We start from the raw sequence: 20,981 nt of genomic DNA, 5'->3' as shown, positions 1-20,981 counted from the left end.
GCTCTTTTTGGCATCCAGGAATTAAAGAGAGTGCCCAACCATAAAGCAAATGTAGTTATGTCCAAAGTACCTTCACATAGATACACGATACACAGGAATGGGCCTTTTGGAAACACCAAAGGCCAAATGTCTGCCTGGGAGTGGAAGATCCAATGGGTGCTGATAGAGGAAGCCTTTTTCATCCTGACTCTCATGGAGGCAAGAGGCAAGGAGCTCAGTTCTCTTCTCCATGTACATTGCAAAGGGCAACTTCTCTAGAAGCATTAAAAGTGGTAATTAGGTTTTCAAGTAAGCTTCATTTATTTATGTTTGCATTCATTTGTCTTTTTATTTACTAAGTTAAATCATTTCTCATGAACATTAACTAAAATGGAAAGAGAGAACAAAGAAAGTAGAGTTGAATGATAATAACATTGATTCTTGGCCAGGCACTGGGCTAAACAATAACTTGAGGGTTACCTTATTTATTTGCACAAAGACCCAGTGAGGTATACACTAAGTATTTTCATCTTCCTATTACCAATCATGAGACGGGAGCTGAGAAGGGTTAAAAACTTGCCAAAGCTCATACATCCACAAAATAGCCAAGTTGGGCCAAGATTTGTGCCCTTAACCACTGTACTATCCTGCCTTACAGATCTGGGTTAGGGATTCTGCTCACTTACTAGATGTGAATCCTTCAAGAAGGTACTCACACACTTTGAGCTTCAGTCTCTGCATCTATAAAACCATGGACACATGATGAATACTTGTAGCATTTCCTTTGGTCTTGGTTTCAGGTAGCTTCTGGTCCGTTTTTGGGAAATGCAGGGCCTCACGATAGCACATCATTGTGACTCTCCTCTTTCCCCCCAACTCACTAGATCTGGCACCACTCTTTCTACAATGAACTTCGTGTTGCTCCTGAAGAGCACCCAACTCTGCTCACAGAGGCACCCCTGAACCCCAAGGCCAACCGGGAGAAAATGACCCAGGTAAGTATATACCCCAGCACTCAACACTTTGGGATCTGGGGAACTTTCTGTTAGAAAGAGGCTATGCAGAGCAGCAGAGAGAAGGCCAGAGCCAGCAGTCCAGCAACAGACTAACGACCTTCAGTGAACTCAGAGATTCCAAAGAACAGGAACAGCTTGATGGTACTTGCAGCCTTCCTGCAGGGACCAGCGCTTTGCCTCCAAAAGCAATAGGAAATTTAAAAGATTTCACTGAAAAGGGGCTATGTTTAAATTAAAATGTCTAAGGAGAAGTCACTTTAAAATGTAGCTTTACCTGCAATAGGAATTTGGGTTCTTGGAGTCAGGCATATCTAGGATATGTCTTATTAGTTGTGTGACCTTAAAGAACCCAGTTAATTTCCCAGAGCCTCAGTTTCCTTGTTTATAAGTTGGGAGTAATATTAATAGTATCATTTTTCAAAGGATTGACGTGAAAATTTATGAGGTGAAATGATGGATGTGTCACATGGTGCCTAATAAACACCCAAAAAATAATAATTATTATTGTCATTGTTACTTGTCTGAAGGTCAAGACCTTAGAAAAGAATCCCATCCAGTCCACCAGACAGAGGAGTTTTCTAGTTTGGATGAGCTATTAAATAACAACATCTAATGTCAATTCTACACTTGCTATGGTCAAGTAATAGGCTCAGCATTTTACATTCATTGTCTCTTTAAGTTCTAGCAATGTGAAGCAGGCACTATGATTATACTGATTATATAAATGAAGAAATCAAGGCTCAGATACATTAAGTGATTCTTCCAGGGTCACACAGCTAGAACTGGCAGAGCCTGGGATTGATCCATGATCTTCCAGCACTGGAGAACCATAAATGTAAATAACTGCAAGGCCTTTCCCTCAGAGTAGCTCCTGGTGCTTGTACCAACACACCAGCATGTGTTCTCCAGAGGGGAACATCTGTGTGCCTGGGAATCACTGCATGTAGCAAGAGATGTTGCTTCTGATGAGTTATTCCTCCTGAGAATGGTGCGAAGGCAAAAAACAAAAAAAGGTTGGAAATTATGGCTCACTAGCAAATGATGTCAGACATTCTGGTTAATAGAGCAGGAAAGGTCTTACAGATGGAGAAATGAAGACCCCCGGACATCTCCTGATGCACAAACTTCTCACCAGTGACCTGGAGGGTTCTAAATCTTATCCCTGGACTGCATGAACTGGGGCATTGACATTCTGTGTGGTCCTCTGTTACCAGTGGGCAGTTCCTGTCTTCCAGGATTCAAGGCCTCTCCCACTGCAGTCATAATGGCCTCAGATTCTAGAGTCTTCACTGACCCACACTATATAAAAAAGTGGAACAGATTAAATGGAACCTCAGGCAAATCACAGAAATGGGGCTAATCCCAGTCAGTCTGAGCTTCAGATTTAAAAGATCTCTTTGTTTATAGCAGAGAAATCAAAACCTGGATTTCATCTTCTCTTTTTCTTCTGGCCTTGATATAGTTAACAAACCCTAAGCTGTCTATACTGGAAAAGCTGGAGAGCCCATTTAGTCCAAACTCCTCCTCTGTGTACAGTTAAGAGACCTGGAATGAAGCCACTATTAGTCAACTGTTACTTTGGTGACTATTAGTCAAAGCCAGGATCAGAGCCAGAAGCTAGAAGTTCTTTTCCCTTGGCCAAGCCTTGCATGCACACTGCTTCTTCTGCTCCCCACCCTGCCAGGCCACTAATGTGATGGCTCCCCATTCACACCTTCATTTCTCCTCTTTATGTGACCAGGATGTTCTGATCCTTCTTACTTTGGCCTCCTCTGCCCAGAACGGGTCAGGCCCCTCTGCATCCATCAACCAGGTGTGCTCTCCTGACCATTCCTTGTCAGATGGGCACCTTCACTTACTCAGCTCTTTGGATTACTTTGCAGATTATGTTTGAGACTTTCAATGTCCCAGCCATGTACGTGGCTATCCAGGCGGTGCTGTCCCTCTACGCCTCTGGACGCACAACTGGTAGGTAACTGGGAGGGATGGGAAGCTTGTTGGAGTGCACCTCCAGAGATGGGATTGCATGGTCATAAACACATGGGGGTGATGACTGGGGCTGAGTTAAAATTGACGGGGCTGAACCCAGCCCTAAAAGATCTTCTTGTGTTCAAAATAAGCCCCTACCCTCTTTTTCTAGCTGGACTTTTTCTACTGTTTTCCTCTGCCTGTTCTTCCCTTTTATTCTTCTTCCCCAAGCCCTGTCCCACCTTGCCTCTCCAATCACATGGCCTCTTTTCTCTTTTCAAATTAAGAGGCTCAGAAATTCCCCCTCCCTAAAGGTTTCCCTCTACTTGACCAGCAAGCAATCACATGCCAGCTGCTGTAGTGACTCCTATCATACCCAATTGCCTCCCAGGCATCGTGCTGGACTCCGGAGATGGTGTCACCCACAATGTCCCCATCTATGAGGGCTATGCCTTGCCCCATGCCATCATGCGTCTGGATCTGGCTGGCCGAGATCTCACTGACTACCTCATGAAGATCCTGACTGAGCGTGGATATTCCTTCGTTACTACCGGTGAGGCCTGTGGGAGACACAGGGGAGAGGGGAGCAGTGTGTTGCTCAGGAACTTCCAGGACCATCCTCACTAAGCAAGGAGATGACAGGATGAAGATTTGCAAATGGCAAGGCCTGGCTCTAATGCACACAGCAAAGCACATCTTTCTTTGCTATGTGAAATTGCAAAATGATTACACTATTTCCTTGAGGAGAACAGTTACAGACACCTAGTGTTACGCATTAGTCAGTGTTGTATACTTGACCTTTTTTTAATCCCTTCCATTAACAAATAGAAGATTGTGCAGAGACTGAAGATTGCACGGTATGGTGATTGGCAGGAGACATCATGACAGGACCTGAGTCCCAACTCTGCTACTCAGTAGCTCTGTGAGCTTGGACAAGTTAACCGACCATAGTCTCTTTATTTGTAAAATGGGATAATAATAGATCCTATATCACATAATTGTTATGAATATTAAATGAGAGAATGCACGTGGAATACTTGGCACAGAGTAGGCATTCAATAATTGTTAGCTATTAACAGTGACACATATTAATAGCTAACACAGTGACACATGTTTATTCAGATTCTAAGACGGTACACCCAGTCCTCCCTCACTAGAGGAAAGTGTCAGGCATTGCCAGAAACACAGTATGTTCTCAGTGTTGGTGGCTTCAGCTACCTGCCCTCCCCTCAGCAATTTGGTATTGTCCAAATGTTTAGGTTTCTGAACATGCCTGAGGTTTATTTTATGCTCCAAATTTGAGGCTTATTTTAATCTCCAAGCTTGAGCCCTGCCAATGTTAAAGTCTCCACTTGCAATATGAAGTTGAATAATTGCATTTCTCCTGTGCTCCCTACAAAGAATCCCAAGATACCTCTAAAAGGTTCCCAGAGCCTCAGATATAACTAAGAGCCTGGAACTTCAGAGAGCAGAAGTCTGAAAGGTCTCTGCCTACCTACTTCCTCCTTATCTCTTTCAGTATGCACCACTAAAACCTTTTGGACTAGACTAGTCCTGAGCCAGCACCACCTTTTACTGGAGGGTGAGAAATGTGCCAGACGTTGGAGCTCCTATCTACTACCCTAGGCAACACGATCTCGGGCTTTCTGAAAATTGTGAGACCCCTGAGGAGCTGATTCAGCATAAGACTTCCTGGTTAACTGAAAATAAACTCTCTGTTTTAAAATAACATATATAAAGAGGGTAGTTATCCTGTAAACAAACAAAAAAAAAGTTATAGTACAAGAGGATTCCCTACTGTGTGCCTTTCTCTAGCTAGTTCATTTTATTCTTGTTATGCATTCCCCAGACAATGCATACTGAGGGCCTACTATGTGTGAGACACTGTGCTAGGAACAGAGGTGGTTCCCTGGTGGCCCTACTACATCACTATCATCATGGATTTTGGATTGCAGAAAACTGAACTGACACATGTTTTGAAGGCCCAAGTCTTGAGGGTGAGACTGACGTACAGCAGATGGATCTTTCCATCTGTGCAGACCCTAATGTTTGCCACAATATCTGTATCTGATTGACAGCTGAGCGTGAGATTGTTCGGGACATCAAGGAGAAACTGTGTTACGTAGCTCTGGACTTTGAAAATGAGATGGCCACTGCCGCATCCTCCTCCTCCCTTGAGAAGAGTTATGAGCTGCCTGATGGGCAAGTGATCACCATCGGAAATGAACGCTTCCGCTGCCCAGAGACCCTGTTCCAGCCATCCTTCATCGGTAGGCAACAAATGTTCTTTTCCTGGGAAGGGGAATCACTATCTTCTCCTGTATCGGGCCAGCCTCCAGCACATGGAGACAAGTGACAGTTCCCCCAAGACCAAAAGCATTTCTAAACCAGAGAAAGGGAAAGTGCCACATTTTCAAGGTGACAAGACATACTGAGGCCAGGAAAGTTTTATTTCTAAGAAAACACTATCTATGTCACAGTTAAGCCCAACACATTCTTGGTGTATAATGAAAGCATTAAATAATGCTTGTGCTTTGGAGACAGTGCAAAGAGTAGGGAGGATGTGCTGATGATGACAATTTGGGAATGCAAGCAGGAGAGAAAAACAGAAGAGCACCCAAAGTGAGTCTGCTCCTACATCCACATTGTCTTGGAGAGACAGGTTCACAGAGTTGTTTATAGAGGCAGACTCTGAGAGGAGTGAGCCTGGGTTTCAGTCTATAGTTGTCTTGATCTTGGGACAGTCACTTAGCCACCCCAACTGGTCTCCTTATGTATAAAATGGAAACTGTAATATTACATATGTCGTAGGATGGCTGTGAGAATTACACGAGATAGATACAGAGCACTTAGCCCACTGCCTGGCAAAAGCAGGCATTCAGTAATGATCAGATATCACTAATAATTAATAATCAGGTAGTGCTATTGTTAACGGTATCATTATGTCACAGCACTGCAAAAGATGAAGGGCCACCTAGAGGTTTTTTCAAAACACCTGCATCAGAAATTAACAAAAGTCCAGACCCCCCCACCAAAAAAAAATATGTTAACAAGATTGGAAAAACTGAGCCTTTGCCTAAATAGGATAAAACATTTTCCTGATAATCCAGTCCCATTAGCTTTGGGGGTTGGGGCAGATGTAAGGTAGCTGTCAAACAGAGACCTGGGAGAGCTCTGAAGAGTGGGTGCAACACTGTCTCAGCGTGGAAGCTTTGCAGGGAGTCAGAAGGCTTCACTCCTTATTTAAACCACACAGAGTAAGTAGTGAGTCTATTAAAAAGTCAGTGAGGCCAGGCATGGTGGCTCACACCTGTGAGCCCAGCATTTTGGGAGGCCAAGGCAGGTGGATCAGCTGAGGTTGGGAGTTCAAACCAGCCTGGCCAACATGAAGAAACCCTGTCTCTTCTAAAGATACAATAATTAGCCAGGCGTGGTAGCATGTGCCTGTAAACCAAGCTACCCAGGAGGCTGAAGCAGAACTGCTGGAACCCGGGGGCAGAGGCTGCAGTGAGCTGAGATTGCACCACTGCACTCTACCTAAGCAACAGAGCAAGACTCTGTCTCAAAAAAAAAAAAAAAAACCTCATTGATACGGGATACCCTGCTGTATCCCGCACCTTAGGACACTATAGCAGGGCTCCCTCATTAGAAGAGAGTCAGGAAGACACAGAGCATAACAAGGCCCTTTGGTCTCTCAGACAGGTGGTTCCTAGATTACTATGTCTTCCCAGCCTCAGTCCACTGCAAGACTATCCAGATGCTCAAGTCTGGTCTTCCATGCCTAGCCTGGGTTCTACCCTCCACCTAAGGACCATGGCCTGTGTCTCTTTCCAGGGATGGAGTCTGCAGGCATTCATGAAACCACCTACAACAGCATCATGAAGTGTGATATTGATATCAGGAAGGACCTCTACGCTAACAATGTCCTATCGGGAGGCACCACTATGTACCCTGGCATTGCCGACCGAATGCAGAAGGAGATCACAGCCCTAGCGCCCAGCACCATGAAGATCAAGGTACTGTTCAGTGACAGACCCAGTGGCAATGCCGCCAGCAGGGTCAGCCCTATAACCACAGACAAGAACTCTTCAGAAACTGTATTTTGGTGAGATGCAATTGTGGGTTTTAGGGGTAGGTCTTAGACACAAATCCCATATTTTACAGGCTGTAAGTCAATCCAGTCTATAAGATAAATTGAGTGACTTTATACAAAATTTAATCTATATTTATCCTTGTCTATCAGCTACTTTCAGCAGCTGCAAAAAAAAAAAAAAAAAAAAAAATGGAGATAATTCTTTGTAGGCAAAATTACCTGTGGCTGGTGACTTCACAAAGGCTATTATTACTCTCTGAAGCCAAAAGGCCACATTTGGGGCCCTGTGACCTTATCAAAGGAAGCAGACATAGGGGCAAGTCTACTGTAGTTCACACGTGTGGATATTTAAACAAATTATCTCCTCTTTGCATTCCCTTCTATTTTTTAGAAGGGGTATGCAGCTAACATTAGAGAGTGTGCTGACTAAAACATGCACTTTCTCTCTCCATGATAGGCTCTGGGTAGTGCTGCCCTAAAAGACTTCAGGGTGAGAGAAGAGAGACTGTTTTCCAACAGAGTTTGTGTTTCTCAGATGCTGTTCTGATAAGCCCTTACCTGCCTGTAACTCTCACACCAGAGGGAGGCGAATGAAGCCAGCAGGTGGGCTCACTACAGAGTTAACCTGGTTGAGGGTTGATTTCAGAGAGAGGCTATTTCGAGAGTTGGGCAGTTCCTAGTTCTCCAAACGTGGCTTCTTAAATAGAAATGAATGTGAACCTTTGGGCCCTGAGGTAGTAAGATTGCACAGAGAACAAGGAAAAACCGAGACAAGAAGACTGTAACATTAGGCAAAAATGAAACTGGATGAGGGACCTATGGGAACTCCCACATAATTTGTAATAGGCTGTTCTTGCATTGCTATAAGGAAATACCTAAGACTTGAGTAATTTACAAAGAAAAGAGATTTAATTGGCTCACAGTTCTGAAGGCTATACAGGAAGCATAGCTCTAGCATCAGCTTCTGGGGTGGCCTCAGTCTCAGAAAACTTAGAATCACGGTGGAAGGCGAAGCAAGAGCAGGCACCTCACATGGCAAATGCAGGAAAAACAGAGACAGCAGGCCTGGGAGAAGGTGCCACACAGCTTGAAATGACTAGATCTCCTGTGAACTCAGAAGGAGCACTTGCTTATCACCAAGGAGAGGGCGCTAAGCCATTCATGAGAGATCCACCCCCGGGATCCAAACACCTCCCACTAGGCCCCACCTCCAACACTGAGGATTACATCTCTATATGAGATTTGGAGGAGACATCCAAACTATATTAAATTCTTTGCAACTTTTTTGAAAATCTAGAATTATCCCAGAATAAAAAGGTTATTTTTAAACCAAAACAAAACAAAATGAAAAACACCTGGGAGAACCCAGGTTTGAATATTAGATCTGACACTGATGTAACCAGTGTTACCTGGGCCAGTTACTTAAATGATCTCAGCCTCTGTTTCTTCATACGTAATATGGTAGTAATTTAATACTTATTCTTCAAGATGTTTATGAGAATTAAATGAGATAATACATGTAAAATGCTTAGCATAGTGTTTGGCATATAGTTAAGTGCTCAGTAAATATCAGTACTTTGTCTTAAGAAGTAAATGCTCAAGCAGAGCTCAGAAGATAAAGATTAAACTGGTTCACCACAGTTTTCACTGTTCTCTGTGCCTAAACCATTCATTCATTTAAGAAACATGAGCATGCTTTGCACATTAGGCCTGTGTACTCGGAAAGGCCAACCAGTGCAGTTTAAGAGGCACCTATTGCAAGGGAATGTCCCCAACAGGGGACCCTGAATCCCCCAGTGCTAAACAGAGCATCTGGGTGAAATTTCAGAGTGGTAGTTCATTTTTCACCATGTGGAAAAATATTTGTATAGTTAAGTCCTAGCACAATTAAAACTTCTGTAGTCCCAGATACTCACAAGGTGGAGGCAGGAGAATGACTTGAACTCAGGAAGCGGAGGTTGCAGTGAGCTAAGATTGCATCACTGCACTCCAGCCTGGCGACAGAGCAAGACTGTCTCAAAAAAAAAAAAAAAAACACAAAACAAAACAAAAACTTCTTTTTTGAATAGGCTAACGTTTATTTGTACAGAAAGTGTGTGGTGTTGAACTCTGAGGCAGAGGTCATGGAAATCAGAGGCATTGCCAGGGCTCTTAAGTGGGGGCCATGGCTGGATTTGGGGCCAACTCTCAGTTTGCTCAATAATGTGGTCGAGGAGTTACAGATGAGAAAAACCAAAGCGCTTACTGAAGAATTTCTAAATCCCTAGCTCCCTCTGGCGGTCAGAACATGACACAATTAGGACACAATTGCCATCTAACAGACAAGCCCGTGTCCTTGCTGAACAAGAAACTACTGCCATGGTAGAACGCCCAGGATCTGTCCTACTGCACTAGCAACTGCATTAATGATGACACTAATGACCCTTCTTTTTCATCTCGACTGACAGATCATTGCCCCTCCGGAGCGCAAATATTCTGTCTGGATCGGTGGCTCCATCCTGGCCTCTCTGTCCACCTTCCAGCAGATGTGGATCAGCAAACAGGAATATGATGAAGCCGGGCCTTCCATTGTCCACCGCAAATGCTTCTAAAACACTTCCCTGTTCCTCTCTGTCTCTAGCACACAACTGTGAATGTTCTGTGGAATCATGCCTTCAGTTCTTTTCCAAATCATTCCTAGCCAATGCTCTGACTTGTTACCTATGTGTTTTTTAATAAACCTGAAATATGCCACTGGTAACTTCCAGTGTTGGCCTCCGATCAATACCAGACTGAGAGCACTTGTTAGCTTGACCTCACTCATTACAGGATGGCTTCCTCTAGTGGTGCAGCTGAGCACATGACAATTAGGATGAATATGTTTCTCAGGCAAAGGGTAGAATCACATCGTTACCTAAGGTAGGGAGCTGCACTTGGGTTCTGTAAAGAGGAAGAATTTGAGAATACATATGATATTTAAAAAATATGGATTAAAGTGTATGGGATAATCCACAGCACCTCAGAAGTTGCAAAGTGATTATATTGCTTTCTGTTGATAATCCCATTGCTGGTAACCTGATCGGTAAAAATAAAATAACAATTACACACAAGCATATATAAATATATATGTATATATATATACACACACACACACACATAAATATGTATATATTAGAGATACATATATATATGAGACATAAGGTCTCACTCTGATTCCCAGGCTGGAGTGCAATGGTATGATCATAGCTCACTGCAGCCTTGAACTTCTGGGCTCAAGTGATTCTCCCATCTTGGCCTCCCAGATGAGTCACTATGCCTATATATCTTAAAAGTCATATCTTGTATATTAGAAGTCACACATATACATACATTTCCCACATGTATAAACATATATATGTGTATGACTTTTAATGTATAAGATATGACTTTTAATATATACTATGCATTAAACATATATATATACATACATATATACATATAGAAACAGAAGGTCTTTTATGTTTATTGAGAATAACATGGATTTTTTTAAACATTGAGAAACACTGCCTTAAAATCTCACTACACATTTGGACCAAGTTTCCCTTCTCCTGATCTATCTGTCTTTGTAAAGGATACTACAGGTATATTCATACCAGAAGGAATGAGAGAAATAATAATACTTCCCAAGGACTATTAGCATCAATCATCAGGTGAAGGGTTTTACACATATCATCTCTCAGCTGTTCTTCAGCACTATCTGGAGAAGAATTATTATCAGCCCACTTTATAGATGAGGAGACAGAGATTGCTCCAGAAAAGCAATTAGATAGGAGAGCAACCAATTTCAGCTGTTCTTTTCCCATCTGGCCTGAGAGGCACATATAAAATATATATATTTTTACATATAAATATGTAAATATTTATATATTACATATAAAATATATAAAATATATTATATATATATGTGTATATATATATATAAAATACCATCCCTGCCTTTCAGGGTCTTAGCCTCAGAGCGCTCCCCACCCAGGTTGTTGATCATCCTCAGTGGCTCTGAGCTGGGAACTGCTTGCCCTCCAGTGCACACATGTCAGCAGTGTGTGTCAGTAGCCACTGGTTGTCCTGAGGAGTGAAGGTGGCTCTGTCTGTGGCAGCACCTCACTGCAGAGACCTCTAGGCCCAGGATTGAATGTCTGTTTGGTCCAAAAAACCCAAACTTCCCTAGTCTTCTCTGGCTCTGTAACTTGCAGATAATCAGGATTAATACTACAAATAGTAAGAGCTGGCATGTACTGGTGCCAACCATAACCAGACCCTGTATCGAGCTCTTTATATTAGAATCTCATTTTCTCCTACAACAGCCATACGAATTTGGTCTGCCTTAAAAAAAAATAGGGATGTGGTTTTGCCATGTTGCCCAGGCTAATCTTGAACTCCTGGGCTCAAATGATCCTTCTGCTTTGACCTCCTAAAGTGCTGTGGTTACATGTGTGAGGCACAGCACTTGGCCATCACTGCCTTTTTACAAAGGAGTAACTGAGGCCAGCAGCGACCCGATGTCATGCTGCTGGCAGAAGTATTGGTTTGCTCCTTTTTGTGCTTGGTTTCCAACTCATACTTTTAGCCATTAGGCCAGCATTTCTCAAAGAATAGGCTACAGAGACCAACCTCATCGGGGACTCATTTTAAATGGGCAGAGTCCTGGGTCACATCTAATGTCCTCTGAGCTAGAATCTCTGGAGCTGAGGCTAGAAACTTGAACTTTAATCAGATTTCCCTGGTGATTCTCATGCATATCAACATTTGAGAACCACTGGAATATGATCGAGTGAAATCTTACAGCTAACAAATTCATGCTTACCAGGCAGGGACACTTCATAGCCACTAGATTTAAAGTTAAGGATTAGTGTCACTTTCATAATTGAGGCAGAAATCACCAACCATTGCTGTCATCCCTACAGGGTTTCCTGGGAGTAGAATTGGTCTGTTGCATTGCTGTACTTCATATTTACCACTAGAGGGCAGGAACTCTCTAGTAAAGAAAGGTGCTTGGAACAGCCTCTCCAGCTGAAACAGCCATGCCCTGAGGCAAAAATCAGGCAAATCTGAACCATCCACTGAATGTGCATTAGTGAAACCTTTGGTCCTTGTGAGCCACTCAGCTGCAGTGCCTAAGCACCCTCCTCCCAGTCATCGGTCATTAATTCATCCCCTGATTCCAGTGATGCCCAGTGACTTAAGGGTCTGGGCTTTGCACGGGTGGCTGAGTCCCCTTCATGAGCGTCACACCAATCTCCAGAGGAGATAAAACCAGCAACATATAGGTTTGGCAGCCTTCTGTTTCCTTTTCTCTCCTCTAAAAATAGCAACCGGACTTTCAAAGGAAGGGAACACCCTTCTATGACAACAAAATTTTCCCATGACAGGCTTTTGCAACTCTGGAAGACAACATGGGTTTCTAATGACATTAATTCACATCATGCAGCTTTTGCTGTGAGCAGATGCACGGGAAGAGGCATTATTTACCTAAAAATAATCCTCTGTTGTCAATGTGGTATCATTTGTGAAGCCAGGGAATTCTCTTTAGAAGAATTTCTAACACAGAACAGCCTGGAGACGAACGTTTGATTGTAGCTAGGGAGGAGGCTGTCTGGACCAACACACACTCCCAGTCCAACCAGAAACCATTGCCGCAGCTCAGCTTATTCAGAAAGAGATAGCCAGAAAAAAAAAAAAAAAATGAGAGAGAATGGGGCAGGCTGAGATACGGTTCTTCCTTATCAGAGTATGAAAATCAGGTACTTAAGTAATGTTTTTTCCTGGGAGAGCGGAATCAACTTAAGTAATGTCTGAAGAGCACTATGAGCTAGGACAGAGAGCAGTGTCAAGGAAACAGAACTAAACAAAGTTCTGCCTAGATGGAACCTGCAGTTGAGTGAGGAAGCTGGGCATTAAATAAGCACTTGGTCACATTGTAAGGGGTTCAAAAGAAGAATTACATGGGGTACTGGCTTTTATAGCCAAGGGGCTCAGGAGAGGCTGCCTCCCTGAAAAGATAGTGCTTAAGCAGAGGCTTAAAGAGTAAGAATTGAGTAGACCAAAATAAGGGCTGGGGGCCAGAGGGGGTTGAGGTTTGGGATGGGGATGTAGGACATTCATGGGATGTGTTCCAAGCAGAGGCCCAGAGATGTAAGAGTGCTGTGTACCTGGGAAAAAGAGAACCCCAGAGAACTGGACCACACACGGAAGTGTGACCATGACTTCACCACAATTTCCCAAACTAAGATTCATAACATTTTTTTCAATGAAATGTTCCTCTTGAAATCAGACAGCAATTTCAAGCAATGGCGGCAACGTCGAATGAGAAGTTTGGCATCTCTGGACCATCTGCTTTTCCTGAGCATTTCACCTTTCAGGTTAAATTATTCATCTTCTATTTGGGAAATGAATGTGCAAACATCACCACTTCTCACTCTAATTTATTCATGGAGGCTACAGCTCTCCCAGAATGTTCTCCATAGAGCAATTTCTAGCCTCTTCTGAGCTAAAGGGAATAGAAATGATTACTACTTGTCTGGGTTTGAAACAACACTGTCTTCAAGGAAAACCCATGATGGAACAGGCTTCCATATGGTGAAGTTAATGACAGTTTTCCAAAGGCCTAAAACGCAGGGGTCCTTAAGCAAATTTCCTTATCCTTGGAGAAATGTATGTGGTACTGCAGACACACCACATCAAAAGCTGTTCTTTTCACACTCTCCTTAGATCTTGCCTTCTGTTTCTTCCCCTCCACGTTTAGTTTTGAGCCTTAGTCCTCCGTCTTTTCATTGAATCAATTATTTTTCCTCCTTTTAGTCCTCTCTGCATATGCTACAACCTGAAATTCCCTACAAAATGAACAAAAATTAAGTAACTTCAGGACTTCCTTTTTAAAAAAATGGCATCACCCACTTAGGCAAAAAAGATATTAAACATGTAAATTCTATTTTTCAAATTTAGAATGAGCCCTTGCTCTTAAAATTTTAAAAACTCTGTAACTTCAGAGAGATGCCTCAACGTAGTATTCTTCCCTATGAAGGCTTAAACCACTGACCTTGATGGAAAGCAAGAGCAATGTTCGAAAGTGCTATGACTAGTGCCTTTTGTTGGTTGCTCTCTCTTTGTATTTCTAATCCTACCCAGAAGAAACAACTGACCGGACCACCCTAGGTAAGATTAAATTATCTCTCTAAACATGGTGCTAGTGACCTTGATAAAGACCCAGGACTGGTGTCCCACAACACTAAGAGATTGATGGGAGTGAGTGAATTCTGGAGGCCTCAGATATCTTCATCATCAACTTATTTTACTATTAAAATTTGACTTTAGAGGAATTAAGCAGATCACATATTTCTCTGTCAAAAGGAGAATGAGATGCAACATTATATCTACTAGGAGAGCCATAATAGGATGTGGAGAAATCAAATACTTTGTATGTTGCTGCAGGGAATATAAAATGGTACAGCTGTTGTGCAAAACAGTTTGGAGGTCTCTCAAAAACCTAAGCCTAGAGTTTCCAGATAACCCTGCAATTCCATGTCTAGGTATAGATCCAAAAAAATGGAAACAAGTGCTCAAATACACATACATGCACATTTACAGCACTACTGCTCACAATAACCAAAAGGAAAACAACTCAAATGTCCATCAATGGATGAATAAGCAAAACGTGGTATATACATAAATGGAATGTTATTCCATAAAGAAGAATAAAGAACTGATACATGCTACAACATGGATAAACCTTCAAAATTGGTATGCTGAGCGAAAGAAGCCAGACACAACAGTTGTATTTGTATGGAATATTCAAAATAGATGGATCCATATAGAATGAAGATTGGCAGTTGCTAGGAGCTGGGAGGAGCACCCATAATTTCCACATGTTGTGGGAAGTAGCCAGTGGGAGATAACTGAATCATGGGGGTAGTTTCCCCGATACTATTATAGCGAGTACGTCTCATGAGACATGATGGTTTTATAAGGGAAAAGCCCTTTTGCTTGGCTCACATTCTCTCTTCTCTGCTACCATGTAAGACACGCCTTTCATCTTCCATCATGTTTGTGAGGCCTCCCCAGGCAGGTGAAACTGTGAGTCCCTTAAACTTCTTTGTCTTTATAAATCACCCAGTCTCAGTTACGTCTTTACCAGCAGTGTGAAGACAGACTAACATAGTGGGCAAGGGGTTTTATTCTGGAGTGGCGGAAATGTTTTGGAACTAGATAGGGGTGATGGTTGCACAACAATGAATGTGCTAAATGCCACTAAATTGTTCACATTAAAATGGTTAATTTTAAGTTATGTGAATTGCGCTTCAATGAGTTATTTTTTAAAAATAAAAAACAGATTGCCTTGGAAAGAACGCTGATAATTACAAAATTTGATTGCTGAATAGAGCCTGCTGAATCAGTTGATTCACATGCCTTATTTCTGTAGGTAAGGACATTAAATTCCAAAAAAGTGATATAATTTCCCCACGGCCTTTCCAAAAGTCAAGAGCACAGCAAATGTCTTCTAGTTGTTTGCTTTCCTTTCCTTGTCAGCCTTTATATTAGGAGAAAACATAATAGAACCCTTTTTCTTTTAATCAATCTGTAAAAGCCTTTTTTTCTTGGAGAAAATGCAGAGAAGAATTTTTAAACATCCTCTTCAGGCTCAAGAATATGAATTCACCATGTAGTCCATTGCACATCTGGGACCCAGTGAGACAATGACTAATTCATGTAAACAACTCTAATTTTTCACTGCCAACTCTTGTTTACCTGATAGAGATGCACAAGTAATCCTCCTTGATAGAGAAAAAGAAATCTAATTATCTCCATTTGGTCTAAGAATGTCTCGTGGTCCAGATAATGTCAAGGCATTTACTTCAAACAAACAAATTAAATAAAGCCAGTGTGCAATGCTCTTAATCTACCTTCCCTTCTCCAGGGTCTTTCTGTTTTTCCTCTCGTCTTCTGCATCTCCTACCCTCATCCTGAAATCCAGCAAGCAGTGGTGACAGACCTTAAAAGTATCACAGGCTTCCTTTCAAAATAATATTCCTTTCCCTGGACTTTCTTTCCCTTTTCCATTTCTCTCTCTCTGGTTGTTCAAACATATACAGGAATATGGATTATGCTAAGTCCTTTAATTATAAAAACAGTGCAAAATTTAAAACATTATAATTATATAACAACATTACTCATATGAAAAGATATGGCTTTAATTAAGAAATGTTTTTTGTCAAAGAAGTTTTTTCCTCAATGAGGTGAAATTTAATACCTAGTATAATTTAATCAACTGGCAATTCCTTTTGAAAAATATCCTCTTAATAAGTAATTTCTTAAATCTATTTGAAGGCACCTTCCCACCAATCAGAAGTAATATAATAAAAGCTATTCATATTCTCATTGGAATGGCACTTTTTAATATAATAACTATGAGATCTCAGAAGATGCACAACAGAGCCTCCATATGGCACTGAAGACAAACAAGAAAGTAGCTTGTTGGCACTCACCTAGTTATGGACTGAATGTTGGCACCATTAATATGTTGAAACCTCATCCTCGTTGTGACAGTATTTGGAGGTGGGGTCACTGGGAGATAATTAGGGCCTGAGGGTAAGGTAAGGCCCTCATGATAGGGTTTATGTCCTTATAAGCAGATACATGAGAGAGATGACTTCTCTCTCCCTCATTTGAGGGTAGGGCAAGAAGGCAGCCATCTGCAAATCAGGAAGGGAGTCTTCATCAATAACCGGACTATGCTGGCACCCGGATATCACATTTCCAGCCACCAGAACTGGGAGACAGAAATACAGTGTTGTTTAAGCCACCCAGTTTACGGTATTTTTGTTACAGCAGTCCAAATGAAAACCTGCCTTTTAATAGTTTAAAAAACAACAACAATGTCCTCTTGGACATCAGTATGCTAACTCTCTAAAAGCCACTAAATCATGTTTTTGTCAGCTGTTCCCAAGGAAAATACATTCTGGCCTTATGAAGAATCAAAAAAGTAGAAAACAAATTTCTTAAAGAAGCAGAAAAGTTCTTTGCATCTTAGTTGTCTTCCCAATAAATAACAAGCCAAATTCTTTTAAGAACAAGGAGTTGAAGACTTACCTTTCTTCCTTAATCATTGCTAACTGCATGACATTTCTCAAGCATTCTGTTCACAGAAGCCATTTCGCTAGCCAGATAATTCTGCAAGACATGTCTGAAGAGAAAACATCCACTTTCCACATTCAGGACCCTCTTCAGCTGCTTTTGCGACAGAAACCTCAATCCAAGGTCAGACCCTTGTAATAACACAGTCTCTGGCACAGCCGATGCGGTTGCAATGTGAAATGAATTGGGAGAAAACGGAATTGAACCAATGTGGCCTCAAATAAAATGTCAAAGTTCCACAAGCAAAATCCTACTAAAAAGACATCCGGAACAATGAGTATCTGAAAAGAATCCACAAACATTCTACTTTGCTCTTCTACAACTGACAAGGTTTATGGAAAGAATGATCTCTGCCCTGCATGACAACAAAGCCATTTCCAATTCAGTCCAAAAATAACAAACAACTTCAGTGAATATTTACTGGGTACTGCATTAGTTTGTGAGGGCTGCCATACCACAGACCGGATGGCTTAAACAACAGAAATTTATTTTCTCACAGTTCCAGAGGCTGGAAGTCTGAGATCTAGGTGTTGGCAGTGTTGGTTTCTTCTGAGATTTCTCTCCTTGGCTTGTAGATGGCAGTCTCCTCTCTGTGTTTTCCCATGGTCTTCCTCTGTGTATATCTGTCCTAATCTCTAACTATAAGGACACAGGTCATACCGGATTAGTGCCCACTCTACTAGCCTCATTTAACTTAATTATCTATGTAAAGACCCTATCTCTAAATTCAGTCATGTTCTGAGGTACTGGGGGGTTAAGGACCTCAACACATGAATCTGAGGGACACAATTCAGCCTATAACAAATAGATAAGAGGTGTCTGGCACTGTGTGCAAACTGACTAGCATTGAAAATCAAAAGAAGTTCTTAATTGGTTCATTTTCTCTATAGAAACACAAATCTGGAAAGAAATCAAGAATCATTTTTGCCTTGGGATGTGGCAAATGGAGCTCTGGAACTGACCAACATCCAAAAGAAGGATCTCCTGCCCTAGCAACATAGCAAGATCCCATTTCTACAAAATAGAAAAAAAAATTAGTCATGTGTGGTGGTGAGTGCCTGTAGTCTCAGCTACTTGGGAGGCTGAGGTGAGAGGATCGCTTGAGCCTGGGAGACCAAGGCTGCAGTTAGCCATGATCATGGCACTATACTCCAGCCTGGGCAACAGTGTGACCTTATCTCAAAAAAAAAAAGGGAAAGTGCTGTCTGCCTGTTGTGAAAGAGATCTTCCACAGATAGCTTATCCCATGAACACTGGTGCTCATGCACATGCGTATGCACTGGTGTCTCCAGGTTGGCTAACATGGTCTCTGCCTCGTGGCCAGTCCATTCCTCAGTGATGTGGTCACATTTCTGTTGGTTCTTCTTTCAGACACAGCCCAAGGCCTCATTCTGACAGTCAAAGTCAGGTTCCTGGTTTGCTACCTCCAACAGTTCCACTCTGTGAGATCCTTCTGGGAAGTCTGGTTAATTTTGTTTGTACTTGGCCAAACGAAGAACTGCATGCCCTTCAAAAATAACCTTTCAAACTTTACCTCAGGCCCAAGGTTTTGCCTCTCTTTGCAAGGAAATGAAAGTGCCAAGAATGTTGCCCTTATTTGGGAAATACAATATACCTTTTTAGTGAAAAATGAGTTCTCTTCTAATTCGCTGTCCAGAAGGAATATAATTGGTTTTGCATTAACAGCTTCTCTTTTCCTTCTTTCTGGATATCTAACATGCTAAATGTTCTTGGCTCTCAACTGATCCTTCCTATCTCTAGGTACCATTCAATGTCCATAGTTTTTTCACTAGACAGCTCTCATTTTACATCTTCTTGGTGTATTACTATATTTTTAATTATATACAGAGGATCTCACTCATTTCTCAACTATCCATTGCTCCAACAATTATTTTTACTTAAACAAAGTATATAATCTTTTCCTTTGATCAATAATATCAGAATACCATGGTGTGTTTACATGCGAAGACACTGAGGACAGCACCACTCAAGAGTGAGTCATCTGTAGAGCCAGGCTTGCAGAGTTAATCTGCCCTTAGCTGGTGGTGGCCATAGACTAAAGTCTCCATGTACAAGGGAAGCCAAGCTCTGCTGCTGAAGTCTAAAACCTAAGCTCTCCACAGCTAGAAGATGCCATAAAACAAACAAGCCACTGACCTGCCCTTAGTAGGTGGTTCTGTATAAATAAGAACAGGAACAGAATTCAGGTGACATGATACCAGAATCGAGGACTAGACTGGCAGAGAGGGATGTTGTATTAGTCCATTTTCATGCTGCTATAAAGCACTTTCTGAGACTGGGTAACTTTTTTTTTTTTTTGAGACAGGGTCTTGCTCTGTTGCCAGGTGCCAGACTGGAGTGCAGTGGCATGATCTTGGCTCACTGCAACTTCTGCCTCCTGGGATCAAGCAATTCTCCTGTCTCAGCCTCCCGAGTAGCTGGGACTACAAGTGTGCACCACCATGCCCAGCTAATTTATATATATATACTATAATATAATATATATATATTATAGTAGAGATAGGGTTTCACTATATTGGCCAGGATGGCCTCGATCTCTTGACCTCGTGATCCACCTGCCTCGGCCTCCCAAAGTGCTGGGATTACAGGCGTAAGCCACCACACCCAGCCCAAGACTGCGTAATTTCTAAAGGAATGAGGCTTAATTGACTCACAGTCCTGAATTGCTGGGGGAGGCTTCAGGAAACTTACAATCATGGCAGAAAGGGAAGCAAACACATGTCCTTCTTCACATAATGGCAGGAAGAAGTGCTGAGCAAAAGGGGAAAAGCCCCTTATAAAACCATTAGATAGCTGGGCACGGTGGCTCAAGTCTGTAATCCCAGCACTTTGGGAGACCGAGGCAGGTGGATCACAAGGCCAAGAGATGGAGACCATCCTGGTCAACATGGTGAAACCCTGTCTCTTCTAAATATAGAAAAAATTAGCTGGGCGTGGTGGTGCGTGCCTGTAATCCCAGCTACTCAGGAGGCTGAGGTAGGAGACTTGCCCAAACCCAGGAGGTGGAGGTTGCGGTGAGCCGAGATCACGCCATTGCACTTCAGCCTGGGTAACAAAAGCGAAACTCTGTCTCCAAAAAAAGAAAGAAAAAAAAATGCAAAAAAAAAAAAAACATTAGCTATCTGAGAACTCACTCGCTATCATGAGAACAGCATGGAGGTAACCACCCAATGCTTCAGTTACCTCCCACCATGTCCCTCCTATTACAATTTAAGATGAGATTTGGGTGGGGATACAACCATACCATGTCAGATGTTAACCCATCCAAGCACAGAGTACAGGAAATACCACTCTTTGGAATATGGAAATCACTGAACTAAGCAGTGGGAGCTAGTACATGCAAACATGAGTTGTTTAGGCAAGTCAGATACAATGTCAGAAGGAAAGCAAAGGGGAGGAGAGCTGTGGCTGGCACAGAAGACATTGGGAAGACAGAAGGTTACATAGAATTAGCTTGGCCTTGTTGGAAGGTCCTGGAGATCCAGGGAGAGATGGCTGGAGAAGGAAACATAAACGTTGAAACCAAAAAAGGAGAAAGCTAGACTAGAGTAAGGCAAGGCCCTAAAGGATGAGAAAGGAGACTAGGAAGTGACCACAAGTTTCTTGATCGAGGAAAGGGCCATCCGCCCAGGATTTCCCAAGATGAAGATTTCACCTGCAGTAACCAGTCTACAGTGTCCTGAAGGATATTTACCTATTCTCAAAGAACTCAATAATATCACTTCCATTCGGCCTTCTGTACATCTGCAGCTGAAATT

General features: G+C 42.2%; 1 protein-coding gene and 1 pseudogene across 3 annotated transcripts in view; one reads left to right on the top strand and one right to left on the bottom strand.

Moving 5' to 3' along the window:
• Nucleotides 1–9,796, top strand: part of ACTA2 (actin alpha 2, smooth muscle) — a 52,905-nt gene extending 43,109 nt beyond the window's left edge. For both annotated transcript variants that reach the window (XM_078344020.1, XM_002756377.7), the window contains exons 4-9: nucleotides 864–974; nucleotides 2,879–2,963; nucleotides 3,355–3,516; nucleotides 5,042–5,233; nucleotides 6,798–6,979; nucleotides 9,504–9,796. In XM_078344020.1, coding sequence (XP_078200146.1) covers nucleotides 864–974; nucleotides 2,879–2,963; nucleotides 3,355–3,516; nucleotides 5,042–5,233; nucleotides 6,798–6,979; nucleotides 9,504–9,647 — 876 coding nt within the window. In that variant the 3' untranslated portion in view covers nucleotides 9,648–9,796. The remainder of the gene's footprint in view (nucleotides 1–863; nucleotides 975–2,878; nucleotides 2,964–3,354; nucleotides 3,517–5,041; nucleotides 5,234–6,797; nucleotides 6,980–9,503) is intronic.
• LOC144578502 (uncharacterized) lies at nucleotides 282–12,201 on the bottom strand (annotated as a pseudogene). Its single transcript, XR_013524404.1, has 2 exons — nucleotides 11,927–12,201; nucleotides 282–11,267 (listed from the first exon to the last, which is right to left on the bottom strand). The product of XR_013524404.1 is annotated as an uncharacterized LOC144578502 (transcript).
• Between the last annotated feature and the right edge of the window lie 8,780 nt (nucleotides 12,202–20,981).

This window comes from Callithrix jacchus, chromosome 12, assembly GCF_049354715.1.
Source record: "Callithrix jacchus isolate 240 chromosome 12, calJac240_pri, whole genome shotgun sequence".
Lineage (NCBI taxonomy): Eukaryota > Metazoa > Chordata > Mammalia > Primates > Cebidae > Callithrix > Callithrix jacchus.
The sequence above is the reverse complement of the archived record's forward strand: the minus strand, read 5'-3'. Positions and strand labels throughout refer to the sequence as shown.